The sequence below is a fragment of the Rhipicephalus microplus genome, chromosome X, assembly GCF_043290135.1.
Source record: "Rhipicephalus microplus isolate Deutch F79 chromosome X, USDA_Rmic, whole genome shotgun sequence".
Classification (NCBI taxonomy): Eukaryota; Metazoa; Arthropoda; class Arachnida; order Ixodida; family Ixodidae; genus Rhipicephalus; species Rhipicephalus microplus.
This window is the reverse complement of record NC_134710.1, coordinates 75,940,627-75,959,404: the sequence shown is the minus strand read 5'-3', so window position 1 is coordinate 75,959,404 and position 18,778 is coordinate 75,940,627. Positions and strand designations below refer to the sequence as shown.

At 45.8% G+C, this 18,778-nt stretch overlaps 2 protein-coding genes across 3 annotated transcripts in view; one reads left to right on the top strand and one right to left on the bottom strand.

The window, feature by feature from the left end:
* LOC119175979 (histone-lysine N-methyltransferase NSD2) overlaps positions 1–9,483 on the top strand; it is a 49,253-nt gene extending 39,770 nt beyond the window's left edge. Inside the window, exon 4 of the mRNA XM_037427072.2 lies at positions 8,869–9,483. Within this exon, the coding sequence (XP_037282969.1) occupies positions 8,869–9,041 (173 nt within the window). The 3' untranslated portion in view covers positions 9,042–9,483. The remainder of the gene's footprint in view (positions 1–8,868) is intronic.
* Positions 9,443–18,778, bottom strand: part of Trc8 (TRC8 ring finger protein) — a 45,430-nt gene continuing 36,094 nt past the window's right edge. The window contains exons 1-2 of one of the 2 annotated variants that reach the window (XM_075877162.1): positions 14,948–15,026; positions 9,443–11,037 (exon numbers count right to left, since the gene is read on the bottom strand). In XM_075877162.1, the coding sequence (XP_075733277.1) occupies positions 9,497–11,017 (1,521 nt within the window). In that variant the 5' untranslated portion in view covers positions 11,018–11,037; positions 14,948–15,026 and the 3' untranslated portion in view covers positions 9,443–9,496. Of the gene's footprint in view, positions 11,038–14,947; positions 15,027–18,778 lie in introns of those variants that run through there. The other variant, XM_037427073.2, reaches the window with a different exon arrangement.

Here is an 18,778-nt window from a genome sequence, read left to right as displayed (position 1 = left end):
AAGAAATGATGCACGGCAAAGAGTAGCAGAACTACGGGGTGAAAAACGAAGCTTTGCCAATGCTATAGCGACGTATGTGCGTTTCAGAAAACAACATAAACAACACAAAAGGTTGTAGTGAATGAGAGACGTCGCAATGAACGAAGTGATTGTGGTCGAAGTGATCGTTCCTTTACAAGGTGAAGCGAAAGACGAAACAGGGCTGCGGCATCCTCTCTGGCCAAAATAGTAACGCATTCTCTTTCTTGCCTGCACCTCAAGCTCTTAGCATAGCTGCGCGAGCGGTGTGGTAAAGACGATGATAATGATAACCAAGAATGATGCTGCGGCAATATCAAGCAAAACAATTTGCGAGACTCTGTGGCTGAAAATTGCCGTGGCACGAAGCCACAAGAAATGAGCACGTGGCTGGCCACTCACCATGATTTCCACGGCGCATGGCTGTGGAGCCATTGATATTTCTTAATGCTCTGAGCATTTTGCAAGTGTGTGCGTAGTGGGCATGCACCAATAATACTCTAAGTGTGAATAAATGACAGCTTATCGCTACAGTTATAAAACATGCATCTTGTATTGCACAGACTTGATGTATGCCATTTGCCGTCAGTACTGATGAGCACTCACTAACGTAAAAAACGTGGCCGCTTTCATGCATACTTTTCCATTTATTCATATTGGCATTGCAGAAAAATGTCTTCCGACGATATCTTGAAATCCTGTTCGAACAACCAATGCGCTGGCCAAAGGCGCTTTTGCCACCATATCTGTCAAAGCAATGAGGAGCTGCTGTCTGCTATAGGATTTTCAACGTGGCGCGCTGCACGCGACTTTCACTGTGCCCCCTATAGGTCCCAAATGGCGTGTATAGGGCCGCATGCGGCCTAGCTCACATGAGGGTCCTTGTCCTATATTTTTCCCCTAATCAACAAGCCAGTTTTCTGGTGTAGAATGACAGATAAACAACATGATGCCTAGAAATGCTGAGCTGTGATCAAAGAAGTAATGTCCGCAAGTAAACGCATACATTGCTTCTTTCGTCAAAGCTTAGCATTTCTATACATCATGTTGTTTATCTGTCATTCTAGACTAGAGCTAGTTTGTTTATTAGGAAAAAATATATTTAGTATATATTATTTAGAAATATTGCAGGCCAATACTGTGGCCCAAGCAGGAGGGGCATTGCAACAAGAGAGAGAAAACGAAACAAAAGGAAAGAAAACATATACAAGCGAACATATTGTAACACGAAATGAACATAATGCATAAAAAGCAGCCATGAAATCATTCGACTTATGAACTTCGATAGGTTATGATATAAATTTCAAGAAATTGAAGTGGACAAAAAGACAACTTGCCACCAGTAGGGATTGAATCTGCAACCTTTCGAGAAAGCTTTTGATGCTGTACTAATCGAGCTACAGGGGCTGTTGTCTTCCCAGCCACTTTATTGGGCATTTTTGTGTATGTACACCTGGGAGTATTAGTCCACCACATTTAGCAATAATGGGGAGTGTGGAACACTTTTTTGCCAGCTGGTGTCTCACAACATGCGATCCTGTTATCGAGCTCACATATGATCAATAATCCCTTTCTTACTGCCTGAAGGCATGGAGTGTGCCAGAGTAAGACCCTCACTGGGAATGAACGAATGAGAGTGAAGAAGTGGAATTTTAAAGGCTCATTTTTTTATATGTTAAATACAATCTTAATGAAAATGAATGGGCATTTAAGCCAAGGAAGGTATAGAGAACATTGTAATCTTTTAACTGTGTTTTTCTCTGATCGCTGCTAGTTGGGTCTCTGCTGGCAGCAAGTTGTTTTTAGTCCACTTTAATTTTCTCATAATTTATCTCATAATTACTACAACACAGTTAAATGACCCAACAAAGCTCTTTCCATTGTGCCATTTGTATCCCACAGTCAATTTAGTTGCACAAGTAAATTTTTTTTTGTGCTATACACATGGAAGTGGGAGTAAACCAAACACTTAAGATATGTAGCTTTATTTTTATAAGGAAGCAAGTGTCCACATTTGAGGACGCTGTGAACTCCACTTACACTAGCTTCGTCATCTTTCTTCTTTATACATAGGAACCTTGCTTGCTGATGGCTCTGTTTCAATGCAAGTATTCATTATCGTAATCATGATGAAACATTACATGGCTGCTTGTTAATACCTCTGATTTGGCATTTTCATCACATCATCATCATTCATTATCGCCACTGTCAACACATTAATCTTCGTGTTCACCGCTCTTGCCACCGTCATTATCACTAAAGGCCGGATTTATCGGCAAAAATCAGGTTTTTGGTGCCAGAAACAGGCAGGCAAAACACAGTTTTAGGCCCCCAATGTCGCAGACATAGACACAGTAAATTTTTACAAAAATTCAAATTTTCAAAGAATTACATGCTGGACCTACACCAGGAAAGCAAAAAGAAATGTTTTAGTTTATAATAATACAAAGACTCCAATGGTTTAGCATTCCATGCAATTTTTCCCGCGACGTTTGCAGAACACGGTCTCTCCTTTTATTGTCCAGCATGGCGAGTTAACTGACCACCATCGAATAAACACGCTTTTGGGCCCCTTTCTTTTCGGCATGACTGAGAAGGGCATCACAGGAGGAGAATATAGTCCAGAAGGGTCTTTTAGCCTTGTATTAAGTCTAATCACACAAGATCAATTTTTCCTCTGTGTGTGAACACCTTAAACGGCCTCTCACCAGGTTTTAGCATTTCGAGCTGGCAAGAGAAGTGCATCCGCTGGGCGCTCATAATCTCGTCTGCCAATATTTGTAACGCTATGCGCCCTGGAAAGAGATGAGATGTGAAACTGAACACCGCTTGCCCTTCATCTAGCAGCCATGTGCCTCAATATAGTGGAGGTGACGTAGAAGGAATGGTCCTGTGCAGGGGCTTAGCCAGGGGGTTTTGCGCCATGCATACATAGCGCAAAATGACCATTTGCCTGCCTTGTGCCCAGGGGGTGGTAGCCTCCTTCCTTGGGAGAATGTTTCTCCATATATAACACCACCCTGGTCCTACATACGTATGTCAAAGTAGTATGTGATTGTAATAATCATTCAAGGCAACATGTGTAACTTGTGCTTGGATAAAGGTAGGAAGGTATACAGAAATATTAAAACATGCAAACGAAATCTGTGCGCTTTATTTATTTACTTCGTATCGAGCTAGATGCAAGACTAGGCTGCCTCCATTTCGTTTGCGTTGGTGTTATCGCATTTCGCTGATGCCAGCCCTGACAACACTTGGTTTGTTTTTGGTGCATCATCCCTTAGATCAATTCCAGCAGTGTGGCTCTGTGTATCATGGTAACGATATATAATTTGTGCCTGCCTCTGCAAACGTGCGTGCATAGAGGGATACATCACACAGAAACAGGCAGTTTAATACATAGAACGCCGAAATGACTCAACAACGCTTGTGTGCGCATGACGTGTTCATGCGTCTGCGTCGTGTGATCTTGCGGCTTTGAGTTGCTCCGATACCGAAGAGGTCAGGGAAGGAATTGGGCTTGCAAAGTCTACCAGGGCGAGCAGCAAAGGTTTCATGCTTACTTCCTCGCAATATGCTTTCATGGCTTCGCTCGTAATGAACCAATTAAAAAATTTTTGTGGTACAAAGCTTGTCATGGGCATCCAACAAGTTCGAGTGTCATAAATTTCTCATTTGACCTGTGAAGTGCCAGTTAAGTAAATGACAAACAAAACAAAAGAAACGTGTGGACATTTCGTCTTTTTGTTTTTACCCACACTCTATACTTAGCAGTGATGACACTTCACGGTTTTGCATTCGTTCTGCATCATGCTCTAGGTGCAGGGAAGATGCTGAGTGGCGATGCAATGCGATGAATACATGTGTAGAGGCTAATCGGCCTTCCTATTGGCAATAAGGGCCTTCTAGCCTTGACAGCGCTGCAAGGAACTTCCGAGGTGGAGTATAGGATGCATCCCATAGAGTTCCGAAAGCCCAATTTTGCCCGCTAACATGAATACGGATCTCCAGTTGTACTCAAAAGAAAAATTTGAGTTTAAATAGTATTCATATAAGCATAGATTTTGAAAATAGGCATTTATCGGGACTTACAAAAATTTAGGCAGAAACATCAAAAATAGGCATTTGTAGGCACTATAAAAACACTGTAAAAGCCCTTCTTTACCTTTAATTGTTGTTAATATATCAAAGTGGCACGATAGGAAAGCAAGGAACAGAATAGGCATTTGCCTATAGTCCAGCCTCTAATTGTCACCGTTCAAGGCCCATTTGCTTGCCCACAGTTCTACTTCAGCGTGTTCGTCGGCATCTTTATCCTCGTTGATTATCATTACCAATGCATTCATGGTTATATTCACATTGAATGCTTTCATCATCAGCAGTAGCATTGTTCAGGAGGACTTCGCTTGTTGATGGCTCTGCTTCAATGCACTAATTATTGGTGCTGTCTAAATTGGATGGATGGAAAAACATTATTTCATCAGAAGGCACCCCTGCGAACTATTCAGTGTTAGATGACCATCAGACCAAGGTTGACTGCGACCTGTGTGGCCCACTCCGCCACCCTTGTCTGGACGACTCGGTTGAAGCTCGTCCACATGGCCTCCCAGAGCTCGTGAGAGGGTTCGCACATAACATTCACCGCCGTTGGCACCATGACTCCCCCGGTATATGGTCATATGCTGTCACTGCCTGGCACCACCCCTGTCACACGGGCACCCGCAAAGACCGTTTAACTCCCTCGTCCTTACGACAACGAAGATGCGGTCCGTGTCACACGGCCACCCTTACCCAAACGAAGGTAAACGGAGCGTTTCGCAAAGGACGTTCAACGATCTCCCTTCGCAGCGAAACGAGGTACTCTCGTCCCCAGCAGTCTAGAGGTCAGAGAAAAATTTCGAGCACTAAGTGGCTGCAGTGAAAGAATAATACATTTTGGCAATCTTAAACGTTCTTTCGTTGCAGTACTCATTCACAACGCGTGTTTGTTTACATATATTTACGCCCGCCAGAGTTCACTTACTCTCAACACCGATGCTCTACACTCCGTGCCTCGCGAGTCAGGCCGGCCGGCGCCATTGAAAAATATTTCGTCCATGCGTGTGGTTGTGGTCGTCGCTGTGTCACTCATGGCGGAAGAACACAAAATGTGCGCTCACGAGGCAAGGAAGCACAAGAACTTTCGTACACAAACATGAACACAGGCAACAAAACAACTAAAAGCACAATGTGGCCAGCGTCACTAGCAGCATCGCTACATTTAGCCAATTCGTTTTTCTTTGAAAATATTTTTATGGTTTGTTAGCCTCTTACCTTTCTTACTTTTCTTACCTTTCTTAGCGTTCTAGGGTTTTTTTGTAAAAACCCTAGAACGAGGATTCACAAAAAAATCAATAGAGATGAAATTAGAATACTTTTCCGAAAATCAAACAGCGCCAGCTGAGCCCCCTCGCGCCAACTGTTACAAACTTTTCATTGCCGTGTGACACTGCCACAACTCCTTCTCGGTCGAACCACCTAGGGGAGATTTACGTTGACGGTGTTCAACGGAGTTTAGTGGTGGCCGTGTGACAGGGGTATTACATTGCGGCTTAATCTCCTTCAGGTATAGTTTGCTCCGCACATACACGTTGGAAAAAGATCACATCTGCTATTTACTCCAGACGCATTCCTGCGCCTTAGTCAACTGCTTTCGCAGGGCAGGTAAAGTCTCAGTTCTAATATATAATGATTGGTGATGTCATCAGTGAGAGTGTTGGTACCCAGACCATTTCCATTTCCCGAATTTCTCATCCTGTGGTTGGAACACTTACTTTGGCTAGTCAGCCAGAAAATTATGGCACGTGTGTCTTCATCACTTAATCCTGGTCCCGAATAAAGCAAACGATTTCTAAACATAACGTCTAAAAGACATATTGAGCTCTATTACGGATAATCTTTTATGCAGAGCCACATGGCAGCAAAGTGGCTCCTATCACCTCGTGACATTATGCCCGTTTCTTGCATGGATTTGGTATGCCTGGCATGAGGAGCAAAACCAGGATAGCACGAGGCGTTGTTGCTGCGTGTATCGAAAATTGTGCCTTATTCTTAATTTGCGTGAGCATAGCGAGAGGTAAGTTAGCTTCACTGCAAGGCAATCGTGCTTGGTGGAACTCACGCATTTTAGCAGATTACTTGGTGAGGCCCCACCTACAGCTGTCATTGCGCTTGCGCGCTAGTTTCTCAACTGTGCACGAGAGGAGCTCCAAGGAGCGCTGGCCGCACGGTGGGGTGTTCATGGTGGAAGTGCACGCCTCTGTACGCAGTTCTTAATTTATGTTAGGCTTTATTGTAAATTTGATGTTGAAACAACGCAGATGTAGAAATTTGGTTATGGCGCTGCAGTTGTACACGAGGCTACAGCGAATGCTTGTGGAGTAAAGACACGTTTGATAATCAGAATAAGGCCCTAGTTTCATCACTATGCTCAAATCATTAGCTCATCTCTCTACCTCTCGAAGTGCTTTTTCATGCCACTCAAAGTGTGCACCTGCTAGCAAACAAACAGGTTCTTGTTCACTTTCGACAGCATATGTTGCTCTTGACACCATCTTGTCAGAAAAGATGAGTCTTGTTGTACCACTGCGATGAGGCTCTGAGCGAGTGCTGTTGCAACGCCTATCCAGAGCAAATAATGCATCTTAAGGTCATGGTATTGTGACGACATGGCTGGCATAGACAAGTCGTAGACCTTGGGAGCCATGGCATCTAGTTTTTGCTCTAAAAATCATTTAGGCACTATTTTCACTAGTATGAGTCCATAACGCTCAATGTTATTTTCTTCCTCTCACTCTTTTTCTTTTTGGGTTGTGCTTAATCGAGTTGTGATCGTACACTCATTACTGTTCACGTGGCAGTTTCCTTTCATAAAAAACAGGGTACAGTGGGGTTCGATGAAGCATGGGTGGCGTTCTTTTTTATCAGCTTACCAATACATAAGAAAATTATATTTTATTGCTGTGGGAAATTTAAACTATCATGCAAACAATGTTGAGTCTTGCCTGTGTAATTGAAGTGTGCATTTGGGATTGATTATAAAATGTGAACAAAATGTGCATGTAGAAGCTGGTCGAAGCGGTTTTACTACTCTGGTCATGGAATTGAAGAGACAGAAGTTTTAGGTGGAGAAACGAAACTAATGAACAGGTCACTAATGTATAAACATGGCTAAGGCCAAAAAAACGGGTAGTACAGGATAAAGGGGATGGAAATATTTTAGCATCAGCTGCTGTCAGTATGAGCTGAAAGATGTCCCCCTTATTTGTTTATTGGCTAATCTTAAGGAAATTGCGTTAAATCGGTCTTTGCTTTGATTCTTCTTCAGTCATGTAATTTTATCCGTGAAAGTGTGGGAACTTAAAAAATAGTTTGCAAACTTTTGTTTAAAGGGGCCTTGAAACACTTTTTCATGTAACCATGTAATTAATTCACTGGAAGAGCTTATTGCCTCACGAACTCAATGGTGCAAAAATTTTAAGAATCGGTCCAGTTCGAGTTGAATTTCAGATTTGTCGCATGCTGCCATTGAATTTCTATTCTCTCGTCCCGACGAAAGCAGGGAAGGATGGCAGGGGGGCAAACAAAATACATCTGCCGCGTCTCGCGACCTTAAACACTTCTCCCCCCCCCCCCCCCCCATGCGCGGCTACTTCAATGTGATCGCATGCGTGGACGATTCGCGGCCTCCTGTGGCAACCTCTGTAACGACCAAGCGGGCCATGTTCAAATCAGCCAATGACTGATAGGTGGGCTTTCTACGTTCTATGAGTGGTTTTTGAGCGTCTTCAGTAATTTCCCCTCCCAGCCCCGCCGCGGTGGTCTAGTGGCTAAGGTACTCGGCTGCTGACCCGCAGGTCGTGGGATCCAATCCCGGCTGTGGCGGCTGCATTTCCGATGGAGGCGGAGATGTTGTAGGCCCGTGTACTCAGATTTGGGTGCACGTTAAAGAACCCCAGGTGGTCGAAATTTCTGAAGCCCTCCACTACGGCGTCTCTCATAATCATATGGTGGTTTTGGGACGTTAAACCCCACATCAATCAATTCAGTAATTTCCTCATCCATTCCCCATGCGTGTGTGCATGTATGTGTGTGTGTGCATGTATGTGTGTGTGTATACACACACACACACACACACACACACACACACACACACACACACACACACACACACACACACACACACACACACACTAAGCAACTGAGACTGGGTCCGGGTAAAATTATCCGCAGTAAAGTAGATGCACGCACGAAGCAATTTTATTGACATTTCAACCGCGTGTTCAGCCTTCATCAGAATTATACCGATGAATTCTGATGAAGGTTGGACCCGCAGCCGAAACATCAATAAAACTACTCTGTACGTGTGTCTACTTGACTGCAGATATAAATGTGTGTGTATGTTGTGTAGGGCTCACTTAGATCGAAATCATAGTCTACTGAGGCTGACTGGTACTCAGATTCATCGAAATCCTTCCCAACAGGGCTCACTTGTGCTCAAAATTCGCCAAAATATTAGTCCTACACAGTCAAACGCGGGAATATCATGCTCTGTAAAACTCACTTGGAACAAGCCCTAGAAAATTTTGCCCAGCAGGACTCATTAAGACTCATAGGTTGGGCTGAGTGAGTTGGTTCTCCCGACTTGATCAGGATCAGGTGGGCATCAGAGTTTTTTGTAAGGTCAAGGCTTTTGAGGTTTAGCCTGCCATGGTGTTTGCATGTGTGCCAATATATGTCCATATCGTGTGCAGTTAGGTTGTGGCTATCGTGGTGCATATATTTTCTTGATTGTCAATCCCTTCCTTGCAGGCACTGAGCTCACCTTCAACTACAACTTGGAGTGTCGTGGCAATGAAAGAATCGCATGTGCCTGTGGATCGGAAAATTGCAGTGGATATATTGGGCTACGTCCAAGACCACCTGCTGAATGTGAAGGCAAGCCATCGCACAGCAAAAGCCGTCCAAAGAAGGCATCTGACTAGCGGTGCAATGGATATAACGCACTGGAGCACAAGCCCGATGCTCCGAATTATTCATGCCATTTTGAGCGGTTTGAGTTATGTCATTTAAAATATTTCATGTGATACATTTCAAATTTAGTTATTCATGCCATTTGAGCTGTTTGAGTTACGTCTTTAAAAGATTTCATGTGATACAATTCAAATTTAGTTATTCATGCCATTTCAGCGGTTTAAGTTATGTCATTCAAAAGATTTGAATTTAGTTTGTTGTTTGAGCGTTTGTGAAGGCAAGCTGACGCACTGTAAAGGCCGTCAAGAGAAGGGATCTGACTAGCGTTGCACTGGAGCACAAGCCCAATGCTTTGAGTTGAGTTATGTCATTTAAAAGATGTGATGTGATACAGTTTGAATAAAGTTTGTCGTTTAGGCGTTCTGATGCAATAAATACATTTTGAAAAATACAGTTTTTTCAGTTCTTACTGATGGTAGAGTGTGCTGTGACAAAGCGGACACATGTCTCGCACATAGAGCCATTTCCGAAGACATGCACTGTGAAAAAAATGCCGACATCGAGTCACTCTGGCAGTCTGCAGTTCTTGAAAACATATAGTACACACATCGTCTAGTTCACGCAACTGCTGGCTTGTAGCCTCTTGAAGGGAATGCAGTTTATAAAGAGCAGCTCTCCGCCGTGCACAAGCTTTCCAGCCAGCCTTTGCTTGCTGATATATATTGAAGTAAGCATGAAAGCACATCATGAAAGCTCTTATGGTGCCACGTGATTCGAATGCAAATATCCAGGCACCGTTGAAGAGGAGGAAGACTCCAAACAGGAACTCGAGGACACTGCCTGTTGCTCGCAGATAGTAAACATAGTCATCCAACGGCTCCCACATGGTCTCTCGGCGCGCATCCACTAGGAAGAGTAGATAAATGAGCAGTGAGATGACCACTTTGACGACGAGCTCAGCGCTGAAGGCACTGACGGCGAGCAGCCACGTGCTCACTGGCTGGTGTGTCCACAGGTAGGTGAGTAGCATGCATGGGCATGCAGCCAATGCCAGGCTGAGGCCCAGCGCGCGTGCGTGCCGCTGGTGCGATCCGCTGCGAGACGCTCCCAAAGACACCAGCAACGGGCCCAGCATTCCCTGCACAAAGTGGAGCACAGCGGTGGCCAAAAGGCAGAGGTTTCGCGCCAGCCGGGCGAGCCGGTGTGGCGGGTCGAGGCTCGTCAGGCCCGTCTGTAGAGCGAGCACTAGGAACAGGAGGCCTGCCACGGTAGCCAGGCTGCGTTCAGGGCTGCCCTCGAGCAGAAGAAGGCGGCGTGCCGCGCCAGCCACCTGCCGCGACAGCGCGGCCACCAGGCTGGCCATGCCAAGGAGGGCCACGCTCGTATCGCAGCCTTGTGCTATAAGCTCTGCCAGTGCCTGCACAGCAGGCAGCTGCGGCTGCAGCAGCGCTGCGTGAACTGCCATCCGCAGCAGCCAGAACAGACGTAGCACAGTGGGCGCCCGTAAGCGCGCCCAGTGGGCCTCGAGCAGGGCTTGGCCGCCCAGCTGGCCGAGCAAGGCACGCGTGCGGGTTACAGCCCGGCGGCCGGCGGCCAATGCCGGGCCCGAGTGGCGAAGCGCAGGCGTCATGAGCAGCAGCTGCGCGCCGAGAGCTGATGCCACTGGGCTAGTCCCAGGCACTGGCACTAGGCACACGCTGGCGACGGTGGGCGCCAGAAGCGCCAGGGCGAGGGCTGCTGTGGCCTGGGGACCCCGTCCGGCCGATAGCAGCAAAGCCAGCAGCAGCTGCAGCACGTAGTTGGCGCCTGTGCGTAGCAGCGCCCCAGGCTCGAGCCGCAGCAGCTCAAGCAGCAGGCTGCCGTCATGTGAAAGCTCCTCGGCGTAGCGCACCAGCTCACGGTTGCACATGTACGACCACAGCACGGCACCCTGCGCACTCAGCCAGAGGTAGACGTGCAGCAACTGGCGTGTCTGCAGCACTGCCATCACCAGGGCACCTAGGAACGCTGCGTTACAACATAGTACGATATTTGGTAAAGGCAACAACATATTCACTTTGCACGATCGCTCATGTAAACACTATGGGGCACTGCGCGCCAGCCAAACCAAATCGTCTTGAGGCGGAGGTGTTGCCAGGAACATTTATTTTTCTTTAGAGGGGGTTCAACCATACTTTTGCATGTTTATGCGTTTGTATGTGTACCCCCGCCCCCCAAAAAAGTTTGCGGAGCACGAAGTGGCTGAGAAAGTTATGAGCCCGCTTTCCTCGAAAGCATGGCCTCCCAAATAGATGTTCTAGCCTGTGGTAGTTCTCTGCGACCTACACAGCTGCCTGCCAGGTTAGAAGTGCCGTGCACTAACAGAGCAGCACTGCGCCATTAGCAGTGGAGCCCACGCTCCATAAACTTTTGGATGTAGTTGTGTGTGTTTATATACACATGCAATATTGAAAGTTACCCAGGGGGCACCCTGGGTAATTTTCAATATTTTAAGACCACTGGCATACCCTCTGGCTACGCCAGTGGTCTTGGGATATTCACAGCTTTGCTGGTGGTGGGAGTTAAAACTTTAGCTACGATGCAGGTGAATAAGCCACACCGTCCACTGGGCTCCACAGACACTGGGTTCATGTCGGTGCCTTTCAATGCGGAATCGCATTGCTCATGCACTGCAAACTTTGCTTCCTTTTCTGGAGGAGAGGTCGAGTTCGTCATGAAGCTGAAAGGCAAAACGCTCACATCACCAAATGATGGCGTCGCGTTGGATTTGAATTGACCGACATTCACAACTAATCCCATATTTTTCTTTGCCCACCTCTATAACTTTGGTCTCGCACCCGGAATCGGTCAAATTCGAAAGCTGAGTTGGCCCTCATTCATAGCTGACGTAACCCACCTCTAAGACTGACTTTCCCCATATAGAACACAGGACCATGTAAAAGCAGGGGTTGAGGTAAGGGGCCTTCACGTGCGCGCCGCCTCCGTTTTTTAGAGTGGTGAAAAGTTCGATCATGGTTACTTACAACAGTATAACGGTCGCCATACTTGACGGGCCACTATGTTGGTTCTCAGTGGTGGCTTGTTTACATTGCAGGTAGCGTAATTTCAACAAAAATGGGGTGGGTTTTATTATTTAGCAAGTTCTGAAAGCTGGAAGGTCGTTCTCTGAAGTTAGCTGCCATTTTGTAGAACAGAAAAAACATTTTGACTCCAATTTGCATAAAATACCATTTAAACAGTTTGTTTCTTGCAGCTGGTACACCCACTGCATTGGCCTAGTGAGGATATTTAGAGAGGCTTTATTTGGGCAAGGGAGAACCTCGATGTCACTGAACAGAATTCAATGCATGCGCAGCATTTTTGAAGCAAGTTCACCTTATCACTGTAGACACCTCATAGGCCTTGTGCAAGGCTCGAGACCGTGCTGACGGTACCCATAATGACAGGATTTCGAACAGGCTACTCAACAATAGACCACATTCATACTATAAATCAGGTCATAGAGAAATGCTCAGAATACAGCCAACCACTATACATAGCTTTCATAGATTACGAGAAGGCATTTGGTTCAGTAGAAGTATCAGCAGTCATGCAAACACTGCTGAATGAAAGCGTCGACAAAGCATATATAAACATCCTGGAAGAAATCTACAGAGGATCAACTGCCATCATAATGCTCCATAAAGAAAGCAACAGAATACCAATCAAGAAGGGTGTAGACACAAGGGGATACAATCTCCAGAATGCTTGTCGTGTGCTAACAGGAGGTTTTCAGAGGCCTAGAATGGAAAGGGTTAGGGATAAGAGTTAATGGAGAGTACCTTAGTAACCTGCGCTGCGTAGATGACATTGCATTGCTGAGTAACTCGGGGGACTGCAACTCATGATTACTGAATTAGAGAAGGAGAGCAGAAAGGTAGGTCTTAAAATCGATCTGCAGAAAACGAAAGTAATGTACAACAACCTTGAAAGAAAACAGTGCTTCAAGATAATAGTGCACTTGAAGTTGTAAAAGACTACGTTTACTTAGGACAGGTAATTGCAGAGCCGAACCACGACACTGAAGTAACTAGAATAAGAATGGGGTGGAATACATTCGGCAAGCACTCTCAAATCATGACTAGCAGATTGCCACTATCCCTCAAAACGAAGGTATATAACAGCTGCATCTTGCCAATACTTACATATGGAGCAGAAACCTGGAGGCTTACTAAAAGGGTATAGCTTAAATTGAGGACGACGCAGCGAGTGATGGAAAGGAAAATGGTAGGTGTAACTTTAAGAGACAAGAAGAGAGAAGAGTGGATCAGGGAACACACAGGGGTCAAGGATATCATAGTTGAAATCAAGAAAAAGAAATTGACATAAGCTGGGCATGTAGCGCGTAGGCAGAATAACCGCTGGTCGCTAAGGGTAACTAACTGGATTCTCAGAGAAGGAAAACAGGTTAGGGGGAGACAAAAAATTAGGTGGGTAGATGAGATTAGGAAGTTTGCGGGTACAAAATGGCAGCAACAAGCACAGGACCGAGTTGACTGGCAGATCATGAGAGAGGTTTTCGCCCTGCAGTGGACGTAATCAGGCTGATTATGATGATGACCCATAATGATGGGGAAGGTGGATCAAACAACCGCATAGCTCGCTATGTTCTCGTTCAACTACATAATTCCACTAAGCTGTTTCTCATACCCTAAATGTTGCTTTTGTCCGTAATATAATTTCCTGCAGCAAGTTTACTTCCTGTGAACAAATCCGTACAATGGACTATTTAAAAACCTTACAAGCAGTTAGCATTACCAGAAAATAGTAGGACACTCAATCATATTACACCAACCCTCCACCCCCCAGTCTGAAATTACACTAGAAGAAGAGCAAAGGGGAGCAACAAGAGACAAACCAAGTTTTTTCAGGTCAGATTTTATTGCAAATAGCATCCGAACAGCATCTGGCCTTAACGTTTTCAAACTGTCCTGCCTCCTTTGCTGGAAGCTTGTGTCCTCGCAGTGTCCCTACAATAAAGCAATAAGGCCATACATCACACCGAACACATATACGCAGTCTGTACACTTCTTCTCCACAAGCACTAAATAGAAACTGAGTTCGCGATATCGAATCATCATTGTGACTTGTTTTGAAACAAAAAAAGCGACACAAATCGCGGCGCAATACCAATCTCCCATAGAGCATATTTGAGTTATAGGCCCACAACCGGCTTACTTAGTACTTAGTGCACATACTACGTGGTGCGTTCAGGACAGACAGATGGACGGACTGGAGCAGTAAATCAGTCACATTCTATATTATCAAAGGGAAAGCCATTATGGTATTGTTGAGCAAGTTTTGGTGTGTATTTCCATGTGTCCTTGAAGCGAAGAACGAATACCCCATGGCAAGCCGCAGAAAATTTAGTTGTCATGTTAGAGCTGTGCAAGACTGCAAGAGTCTACAAGGAACGCATTCGCCAGCTCGTCTGTCTACCTTTCCAAATGCACTTCCTCAGCGACAGAGGTGAAATTGCAGGAACGTGAACAGCTGCTAGCAAAGGAAGATGCAAACGCAAGCGTCTGTTGGTGGTTCATGGGCCTGGCGTTTCTGGCAACGAATGTGGCGACGGCTTTGAAAACTGATGAAACGCAGGTAGTGAATGTACGCAGTACACATTCCACCAGCCATATCATTTGATAGGTGAACTGCGCTTCGACTATGAAGATAAACAAGCCTATCCAAGTTAACCAGCTTTCGCTCGCATAGCCCAGCATAGCTGAACAAAGCCCCCCCCCCCCCCCCCTCCTTTTTTTTGCTGTGCAAGTTTTGGATTTACTGTGTGCGAACTGCTTTTTCTCGTATGACTAAGTCAATCGTTTCACAAAATATGCGGCGATATACTCAATCCACTCGCAATACAATAGGTACTCACCTCACAAACACGGGGAGAAGTAGTCGGCTCCAAGCAATCTGGCTTTACTTGTGTAATCCAGCGTTTCCGTGGGCTAGAGCAAGTCGGGAAGCGAAACAGTCTACATATTTTTCATTGCGGCACACAGCACCCTGGCATTTTCACTTCAAAGTTTTTGTAGGTGCACTTAGCGCGAATATGGTGTCGTAGCGGAAGCTAGGTGCGGTTTAGTCAAACGCAAGGCATACCGCAGCTTGCACACCTGCACCAACATGCAGCATGTGGAGCAGGAACGACTAGCTGCGAGAACCCTGAGAACCAACATGGCGCTTGTTGCCATGGAAACTGGGACTGGCAATATTGTGTTTTAGCAGGCAACAGCAAGTGATGGGTCAAAGGCTGACACCACTCTAAAAAACGAAAGCGTTTTTACGGAAGGGCGCACATGAAGGCACCCTAATTGAGGTGCGCAAGGCTGTGCCAATCCTATTCTGCTGTGCCAGCCATCCTGCTACTAAACACATTATTCTGCCGGAACTGCACCCAAGCTAGGTCACTCTACCCAAGTAGTCTTTAGTTTCTTCATGTGGCGCTGTCATCGCGACGTGGCACGCCATGTTACCCTAGCCATGTTGGACGCCAAAGCAAAATCACATGGTGCTCTCTCCGTGACGTTGGTGACGGCGCATAACAGTCTCACTTAGAAATGCCGCCCAGGCCCAATAATTTAGAGCTGTCACATGAAGCACCGCCATAATCATCGACGGGACAGGGTTAATGTTTAACGAAGTTAGGCTCGCAGCTACGTCTTTTTGATACGATCTTGCGTAACCCTTCATAAAACTGATGTAAGGAAATGTGGCGGTTCCATGAAGCGAAGCAGTAATCGTGCTGTTTGTCATTTCAACTCCTCCTTTATTTCTTTCAACATACATCTACTTTAGTTTACCATTGCCGCGATAGCGCGGGTTAACGAAATAGCGTTACTGTGCCGCAAACGTTCGTTACACACAGAGCCTTCTGGTTAACGGGATGGCGTTTACGTGCCCCCAGCTGGGACGGTGGCGCCACCTATCAGAGGGTAAAAGACCAGTGAAAAGAAACAAAAAAGAATGTTTGTGTCACCATGCACAGCAAAGGTGCCTTTGTGTTGAAAGACAATAACAGCTCCGCACTTTTCTCTTCACTTTTCTCTTTCAAGAACCGCTACAGTAACAATAAAAGTAAATGAATAAAAACCATGCACCAAACACCAAAACATTTGCATTGCTGATTTGCTTACACTGGTCTTCTAGTTAGGTCTAAAGACGTTTGAAAAGAGAAGCTATCCCAATAACTATGATAACTTATCCGTAATACTCGGTCATCGAAGCTGAGTCGTTTGCTGCGAACGAAGTGAATATTTCAACAACTACGCCTAAATCACTACGAAGCAGGCGTTCGAAGTGGGCCACCATGTTTCAGAAACACTACGCAAAGCACATTCGAAGGCTCGGCGAGAGACCTCCCAACCTCAGCCAGGGGGTGCTGCGCCACGCGCGTTTCTCCGCCTTTCTAGCCAACGCCAGTCGCTCGATACACCGCTTCCGTGTTCTGTTAGAGTAGTATATGGTCCCTCAGTTACTCTATATACAGTTACTCTACCTTATACCTGCACACTCTCTCAGCATGTTCACCTGCTCTCCACGCACTGTTGTTTGGATCATGGTGCAAGATTACTTTAGGTGAGCAAATGCCGGAACAATACGCTGTCCGATAATGTTCTGCTTCGCTTGGAGCTTGGTAGATGGTACTAGAAACTTTACCCCTGAGAAAAGGGGCTCTATGCCCCAGCTTCTTCTCCCCCCGTCTCGGTGTAGGAAAACTCTGTGATGTAGGAAAGTAGCGGTGCTCATTTATCGTCGTCACAACACTCTTGCCGCATCGTCAACCTCCTCCCTTATCACCCTCTCTTTCGCGGCACCGCTCTATGCGCGTCGTGTGATTTATATCGCATCATTACGCGGTTTTCTCAGATTTGGAAACTGTCGCTCATGTGCTTCGAAGAATTTGCCAGCAGCCCGCCACAGTCCTCAGTCTGACGAGCCATCTATCGGCACACCGCAAGAGCTTGTTTCGCGTTGTTCACTCACCTAAAGTATTCTTGCACCGTAGTTTGGATCAAGGGGCTTTGTCGCCCTGCACTTGTAGCGTCACCTCAGCCTGTGACTTGCTCTGAAGGTTTAAAAAGTTTGGAAAAAGGTTTTCACGGTGTGAATTTCACGAGAATCGTGAGCGATTCATTGATAATCTTTGCGGGACCGAGCAAGTCGAACACGATATCTTTGAGCGAGTGCTATGTGCATGTCAATGGTGAGCAGCCGCCTTCCCATTCTATTCTATATTTATGTTACTGGTAAAATGCGCATTTGCTGCGGCAGTCGTGTCTTTTTGAAGCTGTCGGCAAACCACTACCACGCTTTTGCGTGCATTTGTATTTAGCGTTCGAATTTCGACTGCTTGGATGCCAAGTTCGTCGTGTGGCTTTAAATTTATTAGGAGGTCAGTGTGAGGAGACTAAACTTACGTCTGATTTGTTGAGTCCCTGGCACCACTGCAATATGCAGTGTTCAGTTTCATACGAGTTTCACTTTTGCCGAGGTTTTCATCAGATGGTAAACACGTCGTATCGTAAGTTCAATGCTACTCCTTGGATTTTTTACAGCTCCTTTGAAAGCATAATGATGCACACAAAGAACGAATTTTATGTCCATTTTGCCAATGCATGTTTTGTGCTGCACATGTTTCATTTCGGATTAATATCCATGCCTGATCATGCAACAAGTTCACAGATTCGAATGTTAATTTGGTGTTTTGACAGCTCTCTCAGTCTTCATCATAATATACAATGCCCACTAGTATCAAGCATATTTATCAAGCATAGCAATTACATGGACACTCTCCGCTGGATTTTGCCACTGCGTTGACGTCACTCACTGTATATGTATCTATATATATGAAAACACAAGAAAGAAAAATAATCCAGAAAAAGACCACAGTGCACGGAATTGAATGTAGGACCTCTGAAACTTGAGTGCGCAGACGTGAACCACTAAGCCACACAGGAGCACCTCCTTCATTGTTCAAACGGCAAGCTATTTATATCTACCACTTACCGCTGTTGACAGGCATCTCGGGAGGAACTATCATGTTTTCAGCATTACCAGCAAAATGGTGCAATGGGCGCGCGTTGCCGCATCGTCACAACGCTGCGGCACGCGCTCTCATGCACCATGCTTACTTTGCCCTGCAAAGAGGAGGGGGGTGGTCGCTCGCTCGCGCACCCTTCGCACGCCCTTATCTCGCGGTGGGGAGGATCGTACGTCTTGGCTGGCCTTGAGATTTCACCGGAACGAATCTGTTGTAGTTACCGGGTGCACAAAGGTCACTGCAATCATTGCAAAGTCTTCGTTTGCAAAATGGGCGCGCTTTTCAGACACAGCGAATAAGTTTTCCTTTATTTGCTTGTGTTTGTGAACACCATTGTTTTTTTGTTTTTTCTCCTAATCAATAACTTGCGTTGCGAGTACTGTGGGTGTGGGACACTGGCAACGTTTATTTATTTATTTATTTGAATACTTTCCATGCCCGAAGGCTTTACAGAAAGGAGTGGGGGTTATACAACAAAAAGTAAGCGAAATGTTACAATTGCTGCAAAATGGAGAGTAAAGTTTGCAGGGTCGATGAGGGATGCGGTGGCAGCGGAAAGGCAGTTCCAGTCTTTGCTTGTTCTGGGAATGAAGGAATCACTGTAGTGGTTTGTTCGGCAAAATGGCACACCTACTTTAAAGCAATGATCGAAACGAGGTGAAA